Source organism: Scomber scombrus, chromosome 13, assembly GCF_963691925.1.
Source record: "Scomber scombrus chromosome 13, fScoSco1.1, whole genome shotgun sequence".
Classification (NCBI taxonomy): Eukaryota; Metazoa; Chordata; class Actinopteri; order Scombriformes; family Scombridae; genus Scomber; species Scomber scombrus.
The window spans coordinates 16704945-16727815 of NC_084982.1; the positions used below are offsets into that span (position 1 = coordinate 16704945).

At 41.8% G+C, this 22871-nt stretch overlaps 1 protein-coding gene across 4 annotated transcripts in view; it reads right to left on the minus strand.

Moving 5' to 3' along the window:
- The window catches only part of si:ch211-45c16.2 (mitogen-activated protein kinase kinase kinase 13), a 40162-nt gene that overhangs the window by 2564 nt on the left and 14727 nt on the right, over positions 1-22871 (minus strand). Inside the window, exons 2-11 of one of the 4 annotated variants that reach the window (XM_062431370.1) lie at positions 16891-16974; positions 4830-5546; positions 3924-4107; positions 3629-3820; positions 1847-2005; positions 1582-1740; positions 1305-1413; positions 991-1100; positions 696-812; positions 74-217 (exon numbers count right to left, since the gene is read on the minus strand). In XM_062431370.1, the coding sequence (XP_062287354.1) occupies positions 74-217; positions 696-812; positions 991-1100; positions 1305-1413; positions 1582-1740; positions 1847-2005; positions 3629-3820; positions 3924-4107; positions 4830-5481 (1826 nt within the window). In that variant the 5' untranslated portion in view covers positions 5482-5546; positions 16891-16974. Of the gene's footprint in view, positions 1-73; positions 218-695; positions 813-990; positions 1101-1304; positions 1414-1581; positions 1741-1846; positions 2006-3628; positions 3821-3923; positions 4108-4829; positions 5547-8004; positions 8860-11053; positions 11295-11726; positions 12106-16890; positions 16975-22871 lie in introns of those variants that run through there. The other 3 variants (XM_062431371.1, XM_062431374.1, XM_062431373.1) reach the window with 3 other exon arrangements.

The following is a 22871-nucleotide window of genomic DNA, read 5'->3' on the forward strand; positions in this document are numbered from 1 at the left end:
TTATATAATGAATCAACGTTACATCAGGGCATTATTAATCCTCTTTTCGTCTATGATAAGCTGTTCAACAAACCTTTTAGTGGGAGGCAACCCAGCTTTGTGGGAAATGCTTCCTTTCTTCTTGATGAGCTTCTCTACAGCATTGGACCTGACGATGGGTCTGACCAGGTGGCGCTTGTAGGTGCCGGGATATTTCTTCTCAACTGCCTGCTCTCTCCTGTATGGATGACAGAATTAGTCTGGCGTTACATGACGTTCATTCAGAGCTCTAAACTCATATGATTTTACATGACAGACAACATATTCCAAGTAAATTGTACAAATCTACATGTATCTGTGTGAGCTCAGTGTAGATGATCCTAGATTCAGTGACAATGAGTTGTTTATTTTTTGAGAAACGAACAAGATCCATTATTCAGAAGAGAATGGAAATCCTGATGAGTGGAAAAATAGGTAAAGAAAACGGCAACAAATCAAGAGAGGGGAAACTCACAGAGGCTTTTATTTATTGATTTTATACCCCAAACAAAAACAAATGCCTGAGAAACTGAGGCTGAAATGTGAACAGTGTTACTGAGAATTGATTGTGATCTACTACCTAAACCGACTACCTGTGAAGCCTGCTAATGAGGAAAGGAGAAGGATAGCAGTAAAGCAGAGTGATCCACGCTGTGATAAATAGCTTATTTACATACTTCATTAGTTCCTTCTCTCGGACCTCCAGCTGCAGCATGATGGCACTCAGCTCCATGTAGAGGTTGTTGGCTCGCTCCAGTTTCCTCTCATAGTGCTCCCGGATGTCCAATGCATGCCTGAGAAGGGTTGAAAATCAAGACAAATGTTCAAACAACTTCAGCACTTGCAAATCACACCACATTAGGAATAATTAGCATCAAAGAAAAATATACCAGATAAATGAAAGTTAAATGATCATCATTAACAGGTAGGCAACATCTGAACGTGTCCTTCAAGCACTCACTACTCACATACCTGAGTTCATCCCGCCTGCGCCTGATCAGCTCTTCGTCAAGCCTGTGGATACAGGTGCCTTCGCTTTTGATCTTCTCAAAATGTTTCTTCACTTCCTCTCTCCATTCAGCCTGTGATATGAATGGGCAAAGTCAAAAATGCTAACAATTCTCACTGCTATCGGCGCTACAGCTGAGAAATCAATGTTATCTTGAACAAATAAATATCTAGAGGTTAGATAGTATGTGAATACCAAACATGAGAAAAAAATCGGTGTAAAGAATCCATTACAAAGTGAAGGGCATTTGCTAGTGTTTTGCTATTGCAGCGCAGACCTGAGACTTGAAGTACGTCTCCTGAGGAGCTCCTAGAATATCAGCAGCAGCAATGTCAAGGTGTAGGAGGATCTGACGAAAAGATGGTCTATTCCTGGGCTTGCCTTGCCTGGACATTGATGCACATCAGAAAGAGGAGATGTAATTATGATAAATGAGAAGGTGTACAGTTAGCATTTGTCCAAAGGACTCAGTCAAAAGTAACAGTGATGTTTAAAAAGAATATCAGATGCAGTGTAAAATGTGTTATTGCACTTAATATATAATCCATATTCACCATGTTTGTTTCATGAGGATTTTGAAACCGTCCGGGCAAGTGGAGGGGACAGGGAGGTGAAGACTGTTGCTGCCAACGCCCCAAATGATGGCGGAGGAGTCCACGTCTTTGTAGGGAATCTCTCCAGTCAGCAGTTCCCATAACACCACTCCGAACGACCTGCAGCACACAATTAAAGATAGACAAGCAAAACTGTTTAATGTACAGTGACATCCACAGACAATTTAAATATATCATTTTAAATCTGCAGCATTGAAGAACTCACCAGATGTCTACTTTTTCAGACACAGGCTCATTTCTTATCACCTCTGGTGCCATCCAGGCCACCGTACCAGCGAATGACATCTTTGTACTTTTGTCACTGAGCTCTTTGGATGTTCCAAAGTCAGAGATTTTCACAGAGTCGTTGTGGGTGACCAAAACACTATAACAGACACAAAAACAGAGAACATATATAAATGACTGCATATTGGCAACAATCTTTAGTAAAATACTTCAACAGACAAATCTTGTGTTGGACATGAACATAACATTTATACAAGATATGGTAAAAGTATGTTTACTTGATGGATTTGCACTGCAGTATTTATATTGGAGATTAAAAAATGGTGGAACATTATAGCAGATATATTTTTTAACTTAGTCACCTTGTGAAATGTTGCAACAACCTACACAATCCTTCTTAAGTGTTTGTGAGATTGAGACTGTATTATTAAAAGCTACAGTAATCCTGTAATATGATGATTCCTGTGTAGTAATTGTGTAGTTATTATAGGAACCCACGTTACCATTTTATATCAAAGCCAAGCAGCATCAGACTGATAGTAATCCATGACAGATTGCCCAGGTTAAATCATTATGACCAAGTTTTTCCTGTGACAATCAGGAAAAACTTTTTTTCCTGTGGGGCATACAATTCATTTTGTAGTATTCAACATTAGTTGTTTTTTTTACAGACTCCACTGTTACAGAAGCAAATTTCTGCATCTGAATCACCCCATTAAGTAAATGAGACTGACCTTTCCAGCACATTCAGCCGCCTATCATTCTGCTGACTAATACAGTGTTTGGCAGTGCTGCAGCATGATGATATTGATTAGAGAAACAGGGCTACAGTGTGCTGAGGCTAAGGACGAGACAAGATGAGCAGGATGAGTTAAGACACAGAGTCCTGTCCACTTTATATTAAAGCGACTAGCTTTTACCAACTCTGAGAATGGTATTTCAGTTAATGTCAGACTATGTAGAGTTGAAAGGCTGGACTGCTGTTGCTGCTTAGGGCTAAACAATTTTAAACAAGGCTACTGAGCTGTTTTCCCAAGCTTTACAGATCAGCTATAAGAACGTGACCGCAGCCTCTGTGAGCCGCTGCATAACCATGAAAGACCTTTTCTGTAGATCATGAGGGAATTACAACTTTGCTGCTTTACACAAAGAAGCATTTTCATCTTACAGTATTTAACTGTATTTCTATTGTAACCTAGCTTCAATGATGTTTTAGGCGATATAATGCATATTGATTTTAACAGAAGTGGAGTACACAATGGTGAGAATTGAAAAGGTGCAAAAAACAACTGCAGAAATCCTGAATCTTGTAACTGCAGTACACAATCCAGTAATTACTTAAGCTTACGTATCTCATATGTACCCACTACTGTTGGTAGAACTGGTTTCAGGTACAATGCACTTTTTAAATGAAATGAACTGTAAATTCTCTCAAACAAGTATTTCATTCCCTTTTTTAAAATTTTTTAGATTTTGAAGCTGTATTATCTGATGATTTCTTTATTATTCTTCTTTACTCATAAACGTTTTTATTCATTTTTGTTGATTGTGTGTAGCCTTAGTTGTGTTGTTTCTTTATACTGATTTATGCTTGTCTGATTATGAATGTTTTTTATTCTTTGGTCTCTCTTGAGAAAGAGATCTCAATCTTAATAAGACTACCAGATTAAATAAAGCAACAAATGATTTGATCACTCAAAATTTACTACCCAAACTGTATTATATTTCTCATATGACAAAACCAACAAAAGAGGCAACTCACTTGGGAGACTTGAGATCTCTGTGGATGATCTTGTGGAGGTGTAGGTAGTTCATGCCACTGGCAATGCCTGAGGCCCAGTCCACCAGCAGCCTGGGGGTAACTTTCCGCCCTGCCCTCAGGACCTCATAGAGCTGGCCCTGGGCACAGTACTCCATGATGATGCAGTAACAAGGTGCCTGGGTGCACACGCCCCTAAAAAAACAAAAGAAAACTATTTGTAGCGCAGCAGCTTTAAAAAACAACTTAAAGTGCAAAAAGCACAATGAAAAAAGCTTGTCAATAATTGTCGACTTACTTGAAGCTGATGATATTGGGATGCTTGAGTTTTCGCAGGTGTTTAATGTCTGTCTCCTTCTGCTCACGCACCTTCTTGATGGCCACCTCCTCAGAGCGGAATTTGCCCAGGAAGACGGCTCCCTGTGCACCGCTACCCAGCCACTGCAGCTCAGAGATTTCCTCAAACGGAACCTCCCACATGTCTGGAAACAAGGAAATTACACTTTATCAATATATCATATATAGTGAACACTACAGGTTGTTCTTTTTTGGAAGTGTATAAGACAGCTGTGCTGTCAGGTTTGCTCTTTAAGAAGAGAAATTGTTTCTTGCTAAATAACTGTCATGTCGTTTAAGTCTCCATTTTCCTTCCTTATTGGAACATAGTAACACAGAAACACAAAAACACATGGTTAGCTGTAGATCTTGTATTATTCAGCCATACTGAGCTAACACAAACCTATGGCCTTGTGTGAAAATCCTGTAACCGTCTCATACAATCAAACGGTGAGTCATATGCTGTTCCATCCTCGTTATGCGGTTTTGAAACCAGCTATGCTGCTGAAATCTCTTGCATGCTAATTTTGAACATTAGCTGACCAACCACAAGACTCAGCCCAGTTCTGTCTGACCATACTTGTATCCTGAAGCCTGTGTGTCCAGCTTGTGCAGGCAGCCCTGCAGCAAGGTGAGTCTACCTTCATCATGACCTCAATTCAAACTGACAGCAATACAGCTTCACCCAGAGCAGCAATATGGCAAAGCCAGGAAAGGCTATTCAATTACAGTTTCAGAATACATTAAGAGAAATGGGAGGGAGATCTGAAGTTTGTTTCTTGGAAGCCTTAAAGGTTCAGGGACATCTGGAATAAACATGATGCACTAGGTTGTCTAAAAGATGCCATGCAGAAAGCTAAGCACTAACCTTGCTGTTGTAGCTTGTATTCTGTTGAGTAAGTCTTTCCTATGATGTTCCAGACTGGACGAAGACAGCCAAACAGCCCCTCTAGGAAGCCGCCAGACCCAGGCCCTGCTCTGTGGAAGTGCAGCTTGATATCATCAGGGTGATGTGGGTGACCTTGCCTCCCCTCTCCATTGTGGTCCATGGGACAGTCCCCTTCTCCCATCTGCTCCTCCATTCCACTGCCACACCCACCGTGCTCACAGGATGCTGGCGACCCAGCTTCCTCATGATCCTGCTCCTGCAGCTGGAGCACGCTGTTGTCAAAGTGCCCACCCTCGCTCCGCGTTGAGTCCACGCTCAAGGCTGTGTTAGGGGGACTTAAACACCCCAGCACTGAGTCTTCCTCCTGGCCAGGCATCTGCAGCGCCTGCAGCGCCTGCAGGGGAACCGGCAGGTGTGTCGGCGGGGCCAGGTCTGTGATAATCTGAGGAGGTAAATTAGAGGGAGGCGCCTGAGGAGGCTGGGGTTGGGAGTTGGGCGTGTTTGATTTCTTCATAGTGTCCCCAACAACAGTGAGTTTGAGCTCCTCCTTCAGCTTGCCCACCAACAGACTGGGGCAGGAAGTCCACGAGAGCACCTCGGGGGAACTACCCATGGTGTCATGCATGTGCATGGGCTGCCAAGAGATGATGAGTGTGGCGTCCTAACGCACTGGTTTGTCTGAATGTTGAAAATTACCTGTAGAGACAGGAGACAAATGAAGAACAAGAAAGAGAAATAAGTTAGCTAAACTATGAAGTAAAAGGAAAAAAGCAAAATACAAAAAAAATACACACGATCAGAGCTGTTGCCATGGACCCTCATTACCTCCACACAGAGAAAAGCAATCCTCTCATTTCCTCTATAGATCTGGGTTTGAAGAGCTTACATTAATGATGATTATTTTTAACTATTGAGTGTAAACACGGCAGGGTGGAGGATGTCAGGAATATCACATAGACTTTAAATCAGGCCAGAGTAGATACAAATAATGCAATTCTGGGAAATTTCTGGGAAACAGTGACTAAACCGATCACACACAAGATCGGGGCTTTACTATGTTCTCTGTGAAGCTGAAACAGTATAGCAGGGATTAAAAAGTCTTGCTGTGTATTACGACAGCTGAGAGTAAAACATCTGGCACACACAAACCATACTCAGTGCTTAAACGGCAGGGCCAGGCATAGCCGCCACCACAGGCCAGCCATGCAGTTAACATGCTTTCTGCTTTTCTGCAGTCACTGACCCAACAGGAGAAAAGCATCTTTGTGTGCCTGTTAGTGTTACACAAGACAATGCTGAACAGGGTCAAAGAAGGGACAAAACCCTCATAATATAAATCAGAGCTACAACATTTACCACAAAAAATACAACGGAAATATTATAGTAAAAAAGCCGACCTTCCAAGGTATAAACAATATGATAAAGAATTTCATGGTAGACAAATGAATATCACTTTACACATCATCACATTGCTTTTATCCAAAGTGACTTACAAGCGAGGCAAGACAATCAAACGTTAAAGGACAGTAATTCCGTAGTACAAACTCTCAAGAAGCTGATTAGGTACAAGTGCAATGAGGAAGAGGACTAGACAGAAGAAAAACATTTTTTTAAAATAAAGTAAATAGTTGTTACTCGTCACCATCCTCTTGTTTGACTTTCTACCAAAGCTTAAGGCCAAAAAAAATCTGATATCTGATATCAGCTCAGTAACATCACAAAAAATGTATTAATATTTAAAGGAATAAGACTGACATTGTTCTATATTTTCTGACTATCCACAAATTGGATAAAGAGACCAAATCCAACATCACATTAGTCGGTCTCCTGATATTTTAATAATCACCATGTCCCCCGGTTCACATCCTGCAGGGGATATTTGTTGTATGTAAATCCCCATCTCTTTCTCCCCTTATTTCCTGTCATTTCTCTACTTTCAGTTTTTCGAAATAAGGAATAAAATGCCCCCAAAATAACTATGTCCTCAAACGGCTGGCTTCTGTAGTTTTTATCAAATGATAATATACATATACAATATATGATACATTTTAAGTTTTTGTGCAGAAAGGGAGGTCTACAGCACACATGATTGAGCCATGTCAGGGTTTGGCTACACAAAAGTTTTAGTCTGTTAATGGTATTTCTTGACAATACTATAGAGCATCTAAGGATAAGGATAAGGATGAACTTTATTGTCCCTTGCTGGAAATTTGCTGTAGACAGCAGTACTACAGGGGCTGCAAACACAGACACATAAAACGTCAACAAAGAATGTGAACAGAAAATACAACAACAAAGGAAGTCACTCCTGATCTACACAGTATTACACTTTTCCATGTATTGCACTGGACTCAGCTGAAGGGCAGTTTATCATCGTTTTCACCAAGAAAAAGGAGAGTTCAACAAAAAAGTGCTAAAGTGCCAAATGTAAGAACAAATATATGTCGAGCAAATAAATAATAAAAACAGTGCATGTAAATTAACAATAAGTAATAAAAGCAGAACATTTTTTAATATCATGATAGTATGATACGTCTACAATAAAAGCAGAAACAGAGTTAAAAGTAATAAAATCTATATAAAAAAGAAATACTATCCAGATAAAAACCAAAGAGTGAAGGCTGGGATCATATTAAGACCAGTTTAAAACTACAGCTTTAAGAGCTGATTCATAGATAATTTAAATGTGTTCTCGATTTGTTTGTTTAAAATATTGTTCAGACATTTTATGTCTTTCTTATTGCAACAATAGAGAGATGACAGAAAACTAGGAGAGAGAGACGAGGGGAATGACATGCAACAAATGTGCAGCTTTCATGTCGCTGCTGGAATCCAACTGCGGACATTGTCATTACAGTATGTGTCTTAACATGTGGGCTACTGGTGTACACTTGTATTTTACAATGCCAAACTACTGTATGTGCCTCCTAAGGAAGAATGTTAACCATAAATGCTATATCTTATGTCCTAGATGTAGCTAAGAAAACTGAAGAACTGTACAACCTACAGTACCTAACCTTCCTACAGGATGTCAATTAAAGCCACTTTGTGAAATAGTTTGCATGATTATACCATTTTACATCAGATTATTAAAATTGCTTAAATTTTTGTTTGTAGAAAAATGTGATGTGTAGAAAAATTGCGGAGACAATACCTGTCTACACTGTGTCGCTCTCTTCCTTTCATCTCAGTGTCCCTGTATCAAATGTGTGGGGAGTGTTGTAACGACATGCAATGCTGTCTGTCTGCCACACAGTCTTTTTCAACGTCACCACTGGGAGTTGCCAAGGTCAGAAATCCCAAACATGGGTGCTTTAATTTGTTGCAACTGTAGCATATACTTTGTTTACACAGAGACAAACAGATGGCCATTTATCCACAGTCTGACTGTGTTCGTTTACCAATCTGCTCAAAAAGCCCTGAATCAATTGCTGCAGTAAATGACACTTTAAAGCCACTGAGGACATCATGGCCTTTGAAATCCAATCAAGTTTGAGGGGGAAGAAAAAAATCAGAGAGTGAGGGACAGAGAGAGAGTGCGGCTATACAGTGTGCAGTTGGGAACAGGAGATCAAAGTCCAGGAAGGAGGAGACAGAGGGGCAGAGCAGTGAGTTGGCTCTGTGTTACGTGGAAGGTTTCTAAAGGGGAGAGGACAGTCAAGAAGTTCAGCTGTAACACTTTTAGTGTACGTTACCCTACAGGGAACATTGACATGAAAGCATACGTCTTCCACTTGGCAAAGGTTAAAGTACAATCAAGCCCTCTATAGCATACAACGTCGCTGCTGAAATGCTGCAAGTCTCCAATGTGTGTGTTAAATCATGCATTTAGTATTTGGCATTTTTCCATTTCTCTATATTTGAAAACAGAAAAGGGGATAGGAGAAAGCAGTTAAGATTTACTAAAGGTTCTTTACAGGCCTTAAACTGGAGATGTTCACAGTTTCATGTTATATGTCCTGAACTACTGGTCCATATGAATGCTGCTTACATGTTAGTGCGAGTGCATGTACTGTATCTGTGGGGGGGGGGGGGGGGGTAACCTGAGTGCTGTGAGAGTGTAGTGACTGCCAGAAGCTCATCTATAATGCAGGCCTGTCTCTAAGCAGGTTGCTGAGAGTGCAGGGGAAGGAGAGAATGCTCTCTCAGGTATCCAATAAATCCGTCCCTTCCACAGCCGAGACAATCGAGCTGTGTGAGTAGAGGCCCGTGCTGTAATTCCACCCCACGGATGATTCTCAGAGCTGGGCTTCTGACGTGGGACACGGAGGGTGGATGTGGTTAGCTGTAGAGAAACACGCACATCAAGACACAGGCCTGCATGCACAGTAACCGCCCATAACCCAACTCAACACAAGAAAATCAGATGCCTTTCAAATGCTTAGAATTTTCACCCATTGGTACTCTTGCTCTACCCAATCTCTTTCCTGTGCTAATAGCTGAATATACACAAAGTCTATGCATCTATATCTGACACCAAGAATAGGAAACAGACCTTTCCCATTAATCTGTAATGGGAGATCTCTATTGGGCATAGAATCCCATTAATAATGTCCGGCCTGATCAAGAGGGGTTTCATTTACACAGCCATTTATTTACTGTACTTTCCTAAAGTGACCGTGACTGGCAAAAGGTCACACTGACCGCTACTCTGATGTTAAACAAAAAAACAAAAACAAAAAAAAAACACATTACATGTTTGCATGAGGTAGATATCACTCCAGAGAAGAACACAATGCAGATATTCAGCAGAATGGATAAAATGAAGAAAGACAGAGAGACAGCGAGAGAGGGTGAGAGGGGGAGAGGGAGAGGGAGAGGGAGAGAGAGGGAGAGAGAGAGAGGAGAGAGAGAGAGAGAGAGAGAGAGAGAGAGAGAGAGAGAGAGAGAGAGAGAGAGAGAGAGAGAGAGAGAGAGAGAGAGAATTATCAGGGGCTGATCCCTTAATCCCTACAGAGCTCTAGAGACAAGCTTGTACAAACACAGACCCTATTCAGTCTTCCCCTCCATACATCCTCTACACACTTCCTTTCAATTGTGCGACCTAATGTCAACAGCCATTAGTACGATACATTATGGTATGTACATTTTTGGTATACCAGCAGCCTAGGGGTCACTTTATATTCATATATATGTGTATATACAGAGAGAGAGTGAGAGAGAGAAAAAGTGGTTTGGAGCAACTTTGGCAGATAAACACCTCCCTGGCATTGTTACTATGTGTGCCCATGTGTTTGAGTGTGTGTTCACAGCAGCTGGTGGTACAAGGGGATCAGGTTCAGAGAACACACATGCTCGCACACACACACACGCACACACATACACATACATATACACATAAACACATACACACACATGCCTGGGGCGTGTCTGGCAGGATCCAATAATCCCACGACTCCCAGCAATCCACTAGGGAAGGCAGTTTTTTTGTGCCACTCAGCAAACGCCAATATGGTCGTTTCGATTGTGTTTTAACGTACTGTACCTTCATTAAAGCAGCTGGATTTCCTGCAACATTTTATTGTATCATAAGACAGCCTATTAACATGCACATTGCATTCATTCTCACACTCACAAACACAGCAGCAGCAGCAGCAGTGTCACCTGTGTCTCCGTCACTCTGCTCCTCATTAAGGGAAGCCCTGCTGGGCCCCATAGGGGAAACCTTCCTTTAGGTGGCAGCTGCCCCGCCAACAAAGAGCCAATTTAGCCTCCTATCCCACCTCATCATTTACACGTTACCATGTCAAAACAGCATCTATCCTGACCTTCTGCTACCAGTCACACTTGCTCTCATTCAACTCTCAGGTTTTGAGAGGCCAAAAAGCCTGGAGGTTGCTGTTATCCACTAAGGCAGTCAGATTGTAAAGAGAATAGTGTTGTTTTAAAATAACCACAGCCTTGTGGCCTTCACCTTTTTTTAAAGCAAGGAGTGGGTCACTCATCTAAAATAGTATCTTGCTTTTATCAGAATATTTCTCGGAGCAGCAAAGCCATCTCAAAAGAAGAGGGGTTCAAATTACCTCAAAAACGTCCAGCTACTAAACACCTGTCTGGAACTGTTAAATCTTACATTCATATTGTCAGAAACCAAAGGCATACAGAGACTTATGACTATAAAAGAGTAGAGTGAAATCTGACCCTTTCACAGATACTAGTCCACTCATCTTCAAGAGCTTGTTGCTGGGAGGAAAGATAAATACCTGCTATGGACTGTTTCCATCTCTCCTGACTTGAAACAACATTACCAAAAATAAAAAAGGATGTCAAGAGCACTTTTAAGTAACCACTACAGGAAAAGTCCAGAGTTTTAAAATAACAAAACAGTCTTATCAGTAGATCAGTCGATAGCCAAAGTTACTCCGTTCTGAACCACACATGTGACCATCTGTTATTCTGGGACAGAGTTGAACAGTTGCACTCTGGTATCTGGTAATTAATGCAGACTCTGGACTTTCAGGGCCGCTGTTCATCATGTCAGTAAACAATGTTATGAAACAGAAATCTGGAAACATACTGCTCACATTTGTTTTCCATTTGGTGCAGCAGGCAAAATGGTAGCATATTTAACGATATGAACATCAAACAGAGGAACCTCGGAAATATGAGAGCCGCCCTGTCCTGATTTGATTGTCGGGATGTGGGCTGATGTCTAAATCAGCTTTCCCTCGCTGTCATAGCCATGAGGCCTGACAGAGTGGATTGGACAGCCTGCTTTAGGTGGTTGAAAGTAATAATCTGTTGGTGCAGGCCCAGCGGTTGAAAGGGGGGAATATAAACAGATTCTGGCACAGTGTTCAGGCATCTGCTCTCACATGGCTGACATTTTGCTATAATCCCCCTTTCTTCATATTCTGATTCCCTCTTGTGACTCACCTGATTTAAATACCTGGTGGTGGCTGGAGGGGATAGCAGGCCACAGAGCAGTAATCCCTGCCAGCCTACCGTCCTGCTCCAGGTTTGAATGGTGTTGCTGGGCAAATAAGAACAAGGTCAAAGCAGGGAACGTGCCAGGTGGGATCATGTGGAATATGCCTGGTTTGTTGTGAGAGCTGCATTTCTCAGGGAGAGGATGAATGAAACTGCCAGAGAGAGTTTACTGATGAGAGAGCGTGAGAGTGTGAGCGTTTTGAAGTACAAAACGCTGGTGTCTGCCAGTGAGTCCAGCAAACCAAAACAAGTCAAATTGATCCTAGTTGACCAACGCATTCTTCAGAGTCAAATTTATGGCCAAATAGAAGAAATTTGTCTTGGTATAGTGATGCATAAAAATTAAAAAATCTATACAAAGTGAGAAAAATACAACTACCGTGAAAGACAGGTAGAATAAATATACAAACTTTTAAATTAAAAACGTCTATGTAAAGAAAGCTGTAGAGTTTTTACACGTAATGTGCAAAATATTGACTGGGAATGTGCAAGTGTAATAAGAAAGAATACAAATAATGGCATTAATGTAATACGCAGTGTAAGATGTGATGAGTTTACGACAATATAAGATTATAGATTAAAGTTCTATGACTGGCAGTGACTATGAGCGGGATAGAGTCTGTGTTAGTGGGAGCCCTGGGCCTTGTTGATGAGGCCAAGTCAGAAAGGAAGAAACTATTCTTTTGGTGTGAGGTTATAGTCAAGATAGCCTCCCTAGAGGAGAGCGTAGAAAAAGATTGTGCCCAGGTTGGGAGGGGTCAGCCATGATCTTTGCTGCTCGCCTGTAGACATGCGGGTCCTGGAGGGACAGCAGGTTGCAGCCAATCACCCTACTAGCAGAGCGAATGATATACTACATTCTGCTCTGCCCTTATCCTTGGCAGTGGCACCATCATACCAGTTGGTGATGGAGGAGGTGAGGGTGGACTCAATGATGGCATTGTAGAAGTGCACCACCATTGGCTTTAGCAGGTTGAACTCATTCAGCTGCCGCAGGAAGTACATCCTCTGCTGTGCCTTCTTGGTGAGGGAGCTAACTTTCTGCTCCCACTTGAGGTCCTGGCTGATGATTGTTCACAGGAAGAGAAAGGACTTCAACTGGGGAGTCAGTCAGGGTGATGAGGGTGGGTGGGGCTGTGTTCCTTCGGAAATCCACAACCATCTCCTCTGTTTTTAGAGGGTTAAGCTCCAAGTTGTTTTGGCTACACCAGGATACCACATGGTCAATCTCCCACCTGTAGGCATACTCACCCCCACCAGAGGGGAGCCCAATGGGGATGGTGCCATCTTCACACTTTAGGAGTTTGACTAACTACTGACTGGAGGTGCAGCTGTTTGTATACAGTGAGAAGAGTAGAGGGGAACCAGTGCAGCATTCTTTAAGAGTATATTGAAAATTTAGATTAAGAGTTAATGTGGCTGTGAATCATTAGAACCCCAAGCACACAAATGTAACTTGTGCCTGAAATAGCCTCAGTCGGTACAAGTCAGAACTGGAGAAAATAAATAACTGAAGAGAAGAGTGTGCGCCATCGACACGTCACACACTCTCCCTCCAGCTGCATTCTCCCTGACTCTCAGTAAGGCTGCAGCCTGCACTGTAACCAGGACACAGCTTCCTACAAGACTAAAATCTGTGACTATCACGCATACTCTGCTCTGAAAATATCTTTTCAGTCAAGTCGACTCTTTGTTACCAGCTATTCTTAACAATAAAGCTTTACAGAGCTCTATTTATGAATGCTAACCAGATCCATCCGGATAGATGATGAATGCAAACGGACAGAGAGGGACGGAGGGGCCAAGTAGACAGTCGAAAGAGAAAATGGCTCGGCGTAAAGTAGATTAGGAAGACAGAGAAGGGCCGTGAATGACGGAGACATGGAGGCAATTTTGTAGCTGGAAACAGAAAAGAGTGGGAGCAGAGAAAAATGAGTGAGAGACAGACAAAGAAGTGAGAGAGAAACTGCTATTCTGCCGCTGCTGCTGCTGCTGTTGCTGTGGCTGCTTGCGGCGTGATACTGTACCGACCACGCTCCAATGTGAAAGACTCCCAGAGCGACAACAAAGGACACAAGAGGAGCCGGCTCCATGTGAACTGGGCCTGTCTGCCCTGCACGGCCAGGAGACAGCAGCACGCACACACATACACACACACACACACAACTCTGCACACCAGAGCAGCTGCTGCCACAACAATCCCCCTTGTGCTCTTTTAATAGGGACAGCCTGCCTGGCCCACCAACAACAAGGGCTGAAGAGAGAGGCAGACACAAAAAAAGTGACACAACAGACAAACATTCATATTGCAGGAGACTGGTTGTGACTGACACCATTTTAATGGCTGCAATATGAAAATGCACAAAGCTATTGAGCAAAAGAATAAAAAACAAACAGAGTATTTCAGTCTAACGACAGGAAGTGTAAGTAGTACTACATGTCTGCCACAGCAAAAAGCCAGGAAATCAATACACATTAGTGCTACTATTAGCTCATGGGTTTATACTATCCCTGATTGCTCTTAAAAAAGAAAAAAAACACAACATGCACCTCATCTATGTTTAAATATTAAATTCTGTACTCTAAGCAGCTGAATTTAGACACTCGAGAAAAAAAATCAAAATGGCAAAATCCTCATGGATATGAGCATGTAGCCATTAACTTAAACGCTCTGTGGAGGATGGATGGGTAAATAGATGGATGGATGAATGGATGGATGGATGGATCTCTCTCCTCCTCCTCCTCCTCCTCCTCCTCTTCCTCCCCTCTAAAGCCCGGCTGCCGGCTACTCATCCTGTGCAGTTACATAAACATGTTTAGTAGCAGAGGACAGAGGTGGGCACACACAGATCTTTCCTGCTGCCAAGCCGAGTAAATAAAGAGATGGATTGAAGTTGCAGGGAAAAAGAGAAAGGCATTGTTAACTAAATCAAAATGAGACACTGGAATAGGAGAGTAAATGTTATATGTGTGCGTGTGTGTTTGTACACGTGTGTCCCAGAAAAGTGTGTCATCTCTGACCAACAGCCTTATCACATCTCAGAAGGTGTGTTTGTTTCATTTGTAACATCTGGAGGCGGAGGGCGTGTTTTGCTGGTCTATACCTTTACCTACATCACAACCTGTCCTTCAGAGGGCACTGAGAAATACTGCATCAAAAAGCAGCAGCAGCATCACCGCTGTGCCTAAAATAGCTCTTGCACGCACCAACGCACGACCGCTCAACACGTTCCTGCAGTACTGCTAACTGAACAAACACTGACAGCTGGTCCACATACAAACAGCACAAACACAGAGGGATGTCTCACATCTATGATAAAGGATGCAAACTTTCAAAACACCAGAGACAAATCATACACAAGCAGGGGGGAGAGCCACCTCCACATCGCACCGCCTCCACGCAGATGTAAACGCAAAGACACAGCATCAGCAGATTACTCACAGCAGACAGAGCTCAGATTCATGGTCCTCTCTCTGCTCAGAGCCAAGGATGAGGATAAAAAACCCTGGGGAGAAAGACTGAACTGACTGAGATCAGGACGGAGATAAACATCACAAAAAGCAGGGAGAGAGGCAGCACAGACATTCCTCTGACTCCCGCAGCACCTGGGCTGTGAGTGGGTGGGAGGCAGCGTCACCGGGGTCGCTGAAGACCTGCTCACGTCACACTTTTCATGAATGGAGCTGTCTGACGCAGAGAGGACGAGGCTCATATACCGGGGAGGGGGGGGGGGGGGACGGCGAGCCTTCTGCACAGACTCAGAGAGGAGGAGCGAAGAGAGATGAAGAGGAGAAAAGAGGGGAAGGAGGAGGAGCATGGGGGTGTGGGTGGGGGTGGGGGGATGCATTTCAAAGCAGCACCAGCTGGGAACAGCAGGTTAGGCTGCGGTGGCGTCTCTGTAAGTAGGGCAGACTGTTTCTGCACAGAGAGAAAATCCCTTTGTACCAAATCAGTAATCAGTTCTCTCCATGCCAATTGTATCAGTAATCAGTATATCCCACATATGACTGCGCACCGGATCCTCCTTGGCAAGAGCTGTTTGAATTTCTGACTAAACATTTCAAATGTGCACGTAGACTGTAAACGTCAGCTTATGCTTTCTTTAAAACTGTGCACCAACATACTAAGAAACAGAGGCAGCACAAAATGAATCATAAGTAGCTTTAATGCCAAATGTGCTGAAATATCTTCATTTTTATTCATTTTGAGCTGAACTGTTTCCAAGTTGTTTCTAATTGGGTAAATGAGCCAAAAATAAACAGATGATTATAAAGTAAACTGAGAGCACAATAATGCACTCTTTATAAAGAGGTTTCAGGCAGTAACTAACGTCTTTATCAACAGTCAATAAATCATTAAATAATGATTTGTATATCAGCTACAAGCCATTGGATGATGTTTCCTCCTCCAGGACTTCATTTCTTGAGGTATCCCTGGTAAAATCGAGCTCCTTACACACATACATTAACCTGCTACACACACACACACACACACACACACACACACACACACACACACACACACACACACACACACACACACACACACACACACACACACACACACACACACACACACACACACACACACAAAATTCAGACCCTGCTCCTGTAGTTAAATAAACTGGAAATATGATTCTAGTCATGAAATCACTTCACCTACGTACATTTTCTCCACAGGGTGTAAATGCTCTGCACAGCTGCACAGCTCTAATAAGTATTCTGCTTCACACTGACAGCTTTCTGTCTCAAATGTTTCTACGGAGCAGGAAAAAAGACATATTTGAGGATGTCTGTACGTGACTTGTGTACTACTATCAGTCAAATAAAGTAACCCGATTTGACCCCTCAATTTTTAATTCAAACTACCTGATAGGAGTCTATACTCAGAACTGAAGGGCTGAGACAGTAAGAGAGAAATCAAAAAAGGTCAGAGCCAGCATGTCAGAGGAACCGCTGTTTTCTCTCCCCAAAAGGTCATTTAATGTCTCTCACAATCCCTCTTTAATGTGCTGACGTAACACAGCTTCATTCAGCCGTTCTCTTTGCACATGTGACAGCATTTGTGTGTTTGTTTTTGTGTCAGTGTGTGCACATGTTCAGTACTGACCTGTCAGGTGGTTTCTGAGCATCTCAGAGGTGTACTGAGCGTGTGGTGGCGTCAGATTCAGTTTACGGTCTCTCTGCTCTTCACCTGAATGCATACACACACACACACACAAACACACACACAGCAGGGAAAATGGTTAACAGGCATGAACGAAGATGACACATTGAAGACAGAAATATACAATCAGGGCACTGGAAGGGGTGCAACATTTTCAGGGTAGGATTAAGAAATTGATTGAAAGATTGAGTCACCAAATAATCAAAAGACTGCAGAGGAGAGGGGGCACAATTCAGATGGTCTGTCTGGAGTATGTGTGTGTATGTGTGTGGTAACAGCAGAGATTGAGACTAGAGGGGGTATGAAAAGAGACTGATTGAAAGGGAGGGCCACCGGATAAAAGGAGTGGCTCGGGGAACAGATGCTCCACCCTGTCCTCTCGTTACAGGCCGAGACCTCTGGGGAAGATGATGTTGAAGGGTGGGGGAGTAGAAATGTAATGATGCATGGAGTGTTGGGGGTTGGGATACGAGCAGCATTCTCCAATCCCTGTCCTCAAGCCACACCCCGCAGGGGACACTGCCAGAGGAGGAGGTCTGATATCCTGGGGCGAGGCTGAAGCCAAGGCGTCCAAACACAGCCTATAAACGGCGTGAAATGACAGTCTAATGAGTCACGGTGCAGATGGCCGCGGATGCTGGTTCTAATGGGACTGACATTAGGCACTGGTGTGTGTGTGTTGGCTGATCTGTTACAGCTACACCTTTGTGGTGGACAATCGCAAACTTAACACAACATCAAGATTCCTTCTTCTGGATGAGAAGGTGTGAACCAAAGGCATTATTCCTGCCACGTTAACACTGCATACACAAAGACACAGCAGGGGAATTCCCCAAAACAGAACTCTAGTTAAATATCGACAAAGAGCAAAGGAGACAGAGAGAGACAGATATCTAGAGGAATTCAAACACCTGACCTGTTTGCTTAGTGAGAACATCGAGCTCTGCACTATAGCCCCAAATTCCAAAGGTCAGCAGATCACAAGCCTGTGTGCTCATGTGGAAGACATGCAGAGCTACTTTGCAATACAAAAACAAGCCAGAAACACCTACAACGAAGTATTTTAAAATACTAATGAGGAGTGTCAAAGCCATTTAACAGTTTCAACAGAGGCAATTATTACTTTTCGAACATACAAGACATAAAAATGCAATAATTCTGATATTAGCAGTGATATTACATTATAAATGTATATTTCAGTTCTGTCATTATTGATTTCACGTTCAGTCAGTTAGTCTGAAACTAGAGAGGCTTTCCAGTATCATTAAAGATAAAGCTACCGTAGTGTCCGCTTTGACCAAATATTGATTACAGAAATATTTTAAACTCATCAATCAGTGTTGATTTGTGAGGACTGCATGCACAATTGAATGCATGAATGTCATAATATTATACCATCAGTATCACATCCAAAACCCAATTATGATATTATGAACAAACTGGGAGTGAAGCTGACCAAGCTGACATACAAGCAGGCCAAGTACCTGGGTCTGCCCACCGAGGGGCCCTTCAAACCGGACCACTATCGCTACTTGTCTGATGTCTTGATGTCAACATCAGACCTGACCTTTTAATTAAAATTTGATGTCATTTTCTCACTGTATTTCCTTCAATTTTCTTGAGAATAATTGCATTTATTTAATTTTAATTAAAAGTTTCAAATAACTTTGGAGAGCAGCAGAGCAGCTGAAATATGAGCTGAGGTAGATACCGCCGCTCATTACACTTGGTGTACTGATTAATTATTGAAATGAAGGAATGGCCGACTGAGGCTACTCCAAATAAAACGTATGTGCCAAGTCCAAGTAAAAACTAGCCCACCACAGGTGATCTGTCAGAATCATGAGAATGCCCAAGGTAACTGAGGATCAACTACCATCACAGTGATGCCAACTTGATGTTTGGTGTGTCATAGAGCCACTTCTGACGTGCTTGCAGGCTGGGAAGATAGGCTCTAATGAAGTACTTTCAGAAATGGTCTTGAAGCAGCTGGCTGTGCCTCCATTTCCTTATGCTGAGAAACTCTGACTGTAGGTACACTAGGTCGTAGTCATTTATGTGTGAGGAATGAAGGATGGCTGCATCCTGACACACACAAAGGGTTCCTCTTGTGCTAACTTGGACATATGGTTCTGTAGGTTAGCTCTAATCTGGCTAAAAGGAACATGAAAGAAAGGAATACCTGACTACTACAAACAGAACTGCCGGGTCCGAGAAAACTAGCCCACCATATGTGATCTGTCAGAATCACAAGTCCAGGGTCAGGTTCAATCCTTTCATTGGAAACCACCACTACCACACTATAAACAAACAGCTGAGTTTCTGTACTACTGCATACACGTATTACTACAGGTGTGGTTTCATCCAGACTATTCAACAGGTGACTTTGACTGAGTTAGATCACTGAAGGCTATTCTGTTATGGAAGTGGATCATACCAAATGATAAATGGGATATACCATTAACATAAGACAGGAAAGAAGATGGCCTTTTAAGCAATTATGTTCACACAGTGGTCATCACTACAGATGGAAACAGGAAAACAAGACAAATGACAAAATAACAAGTTCAATGTGCTCTCATTCATGGTCATCACAAAACAGTTATTTTGTTGTCATGAGAAAACAAAACCTCTCCGACCCTTCTAGCACACCTCTGCTGAGCTGACCATCTGCCATATTTACTTTTGTTGGAATGACATGGACAACACCATCAGTCTAAAAACTGGAGGTGATGCTGTGTCGCAGTTTCCACCAAACTGTGAATTTGCAGTGTGAAGGTCCAAGCCACAGAGGTGTTGAAAATCTTAAATGATCAACGATTACAAGCCAGTCACAATTTTGTGAATATAAAATGAAGTCAGAACTGAACATACAGAATGGCAGCTTCATCTGTCTTTATTAAAGATGTACTTTAAATCTGCAAACACTGAGAACTAATTGTATTACTAGGAATTATTTGAAACTTAAGTATAAAAACTCCTTTAAGAATTATTTGTAGTGTAAGTAAAGAATATCAGTCACTGCAAATGAGGACTTATTTATCAAAATTTATCAGAAAGTGAAGTCAAGTTTAACACAATATTTATACATTATGATTAGGGATGCTCGATATTGGCTTTTCTGCCGATATCCGATATAATATCGGAGGGCTGATATTATCGGAAATCCCTAATTATGATAGATGTTAAGTTTAGTTAAGCTTAAGCTTTTATAGTTAAGCTTGAGGCCACAGCTCTGATTTTCCCAAATCTGTAGAGTCAGGAAAGACAAAAATCATCCTACTGTACCAAACCTGAAATCCACACTACAGATTACTTACATTACTGATTAATCTGATGTTGATTAATTAAGAAACTAATGGCTAAATTCAATGAAAGGTTTAATGAAAAATGGTCCAAAAATGCCCATCACAGCTTCTTAGCACTGAGGATCTTCAAATGACGTGTGTTGTCCAACCAACAGTCCCAAACACCAAAAGATTACATTTACAATATTATTTAAAACAGAAAGAAGAGAGAAGCAGCAAAGTAGATGAAACCGGAGAATGTTGGCGTTTTTGCCAGAAAAATGACTCAAATAATTAATTATCCGTTTATATGTATCAAATCATTTTTTGTCAATCAACTAATCCATAAATTGATTAATCATTACAGCTCTAATTGACACAATGTTTCGGAGGTCAGTCCACATGATACAGTACTTAAACTGATATAAATGTTTAAAGAATGATACATTAAATGTTTCTCATAAAAAAGCCTCAAAATGTTGAATCCTAATAAATATTTTTGACATTAGCATATTTGAAACCCTCAACTGAACTATAGATATAACCAGATATAATAATAAACATTCCATTCCTCTCATTTCTTAAAGGGTTTACATGACATAGATGGTGAAATATTTTCCAGGCAGCTTCTTTAAACATTTCCAAACCAAAGATATAAAAATAGTCCAACCTCAGTCTCTGAGTTAGGTTTATCCCAGCAGTAGCCAAAGCCTCCTTGTTCAGTCTCCATCACCGGCACACAGACACCATGTACAGCCAGCCAATGGTGCTCTGGCCTGGTCTCGCCTACAAGTGCAACCAGGCTGTAAACCACACTGGCTCAGCTCCGCTATACACACTCATTACTATTTCACCAGCAGCGGAACAGCAGCACTGACAGCTACTGTGTCCCCCGCATAAATAAGAGAAAAACCAGCATTGCAGCTTACAGTGGTTTACCTTTCCAATCTGCCATCGCATGCAGAGGGGACAGACATCTATGCAGATGTGTGCAGACACACATCTATGAATGCACACAACTTCAGATGAAATGATGGTAAAAGTAGCAGTGGAGGTTAAATCAAATCACAATCTTTTGTGAAATGAAAAAAGTTTGTAGAAAAACATGAATATATTTTTAAAAATAAGATCAGAAAAGTTTTGTTTTGATATTGGAAATGAAACTGCAAAATAGCCTACCAATAAATGTAGTAAAATAAAATATTTCCCTCTTAAACGTGGACTAAAGCAGGCAGTCCCACAAAATTGCAACACGCCGGTTAAGTGCCCATACCTACTGTATAACTGTACTCAAGTACAGTAATGGTGTAAATGTATTTTGTTACAGTAGAGAGGTCTATCTCTCCTGTGTGTCACTACAATCTATGTCTGCTGAATATGCTAATATTACATTCACATTAAATCCTCAACTGAGGACCTTCACATTGTAGACGGACAAAAACCAACCTTTGCCCTTCTAGCTTAGCTGATTATAATAAACACATCCACGTCATTAAGCCTATATGCCTGTTATTCTGCGTGTACTTTATACCTCACTGCAACACAGCAGAAGTGAAAAAAGTCATCAATATTAAATATTTTACACAGTCAATTATCATTATTATAATAATTATTGTTTTGTATTATTGATAATAATAATTAGTAGTATTCTTTACATCGTCACTTTGTAGTTTATTGCTGTGGGACTCTGGGTAATTTTCCGTGCAAAGTCTGGTGAAGTGTGCACCCAAAGTGGACTCTTTGGAAATCTACAGAAACTCCACTTGATGCCCCTTGTGGACTTGATGAATTGTGGGATTGGACAGCCCTCAGCACTTTCAGAGTCAGTCACACTTTTGTTATAAGTTGTAAATGCGCATTTCGCCCATGATGTGCAAGAGGTTTTTTTATTTATGCAGCTCATTTTCCTTGTGTGTGACGATGAGTTCCATGTCCATGACAGGTAGTGTGCAGAAGCAGGTGTGAGATGTGTATGTGAATGCACACTATGTCCAATGCTATGCTCACTAACTTAACTCTTCTTTGACCTGACTAGACTCTCTGGCTATTTTTCCAAGATCTATGAAGTGAAGCAGTATGATTGATAGAGTGATGACCTTTTCCGGTGTTTTGAAACCATCAGGGACTCAAGTTTGATCCTACCACTATTTGAGAAGGTGGAGTGTTTGTGAGGCTACTGGAGGATAATTTCAGATGCTTCCTGGAACTGTTCCATCACATCATGGCTCACGTGGACACTGACTCAGTCTTTGTAAAAGGAGTCATGAAGCAGTTCACAGACAACATGCAAAAAATCTGATAAATTATTTGTATGTTGTTGTTTTATAAATATTACTGTTATCATGTTCATGTCTGTGACGCTTAAACAACTTAACTATGTAAATTTTCTGGTTCTGTTCAGAGATTCCCTCCCTGCTCTCTGCGGAGAACATAGCTGTGGTGAAACTCAGCAGCAGCTGGCCAAGAAAAGCAGCATACCAGCCCCAGGTGAACATCAGAGGGTAGTTACAGAGGTGAGAGAGAAGCCGAATATGTGGTGTTGGTTTTTTTGTAATGTTTTTAATTGTAGTAGTGCTGTATTATGCAGAAAAGTGGGCAACATGACTTCTTGTCATCTTGTTTTATAGTGGTGTTATG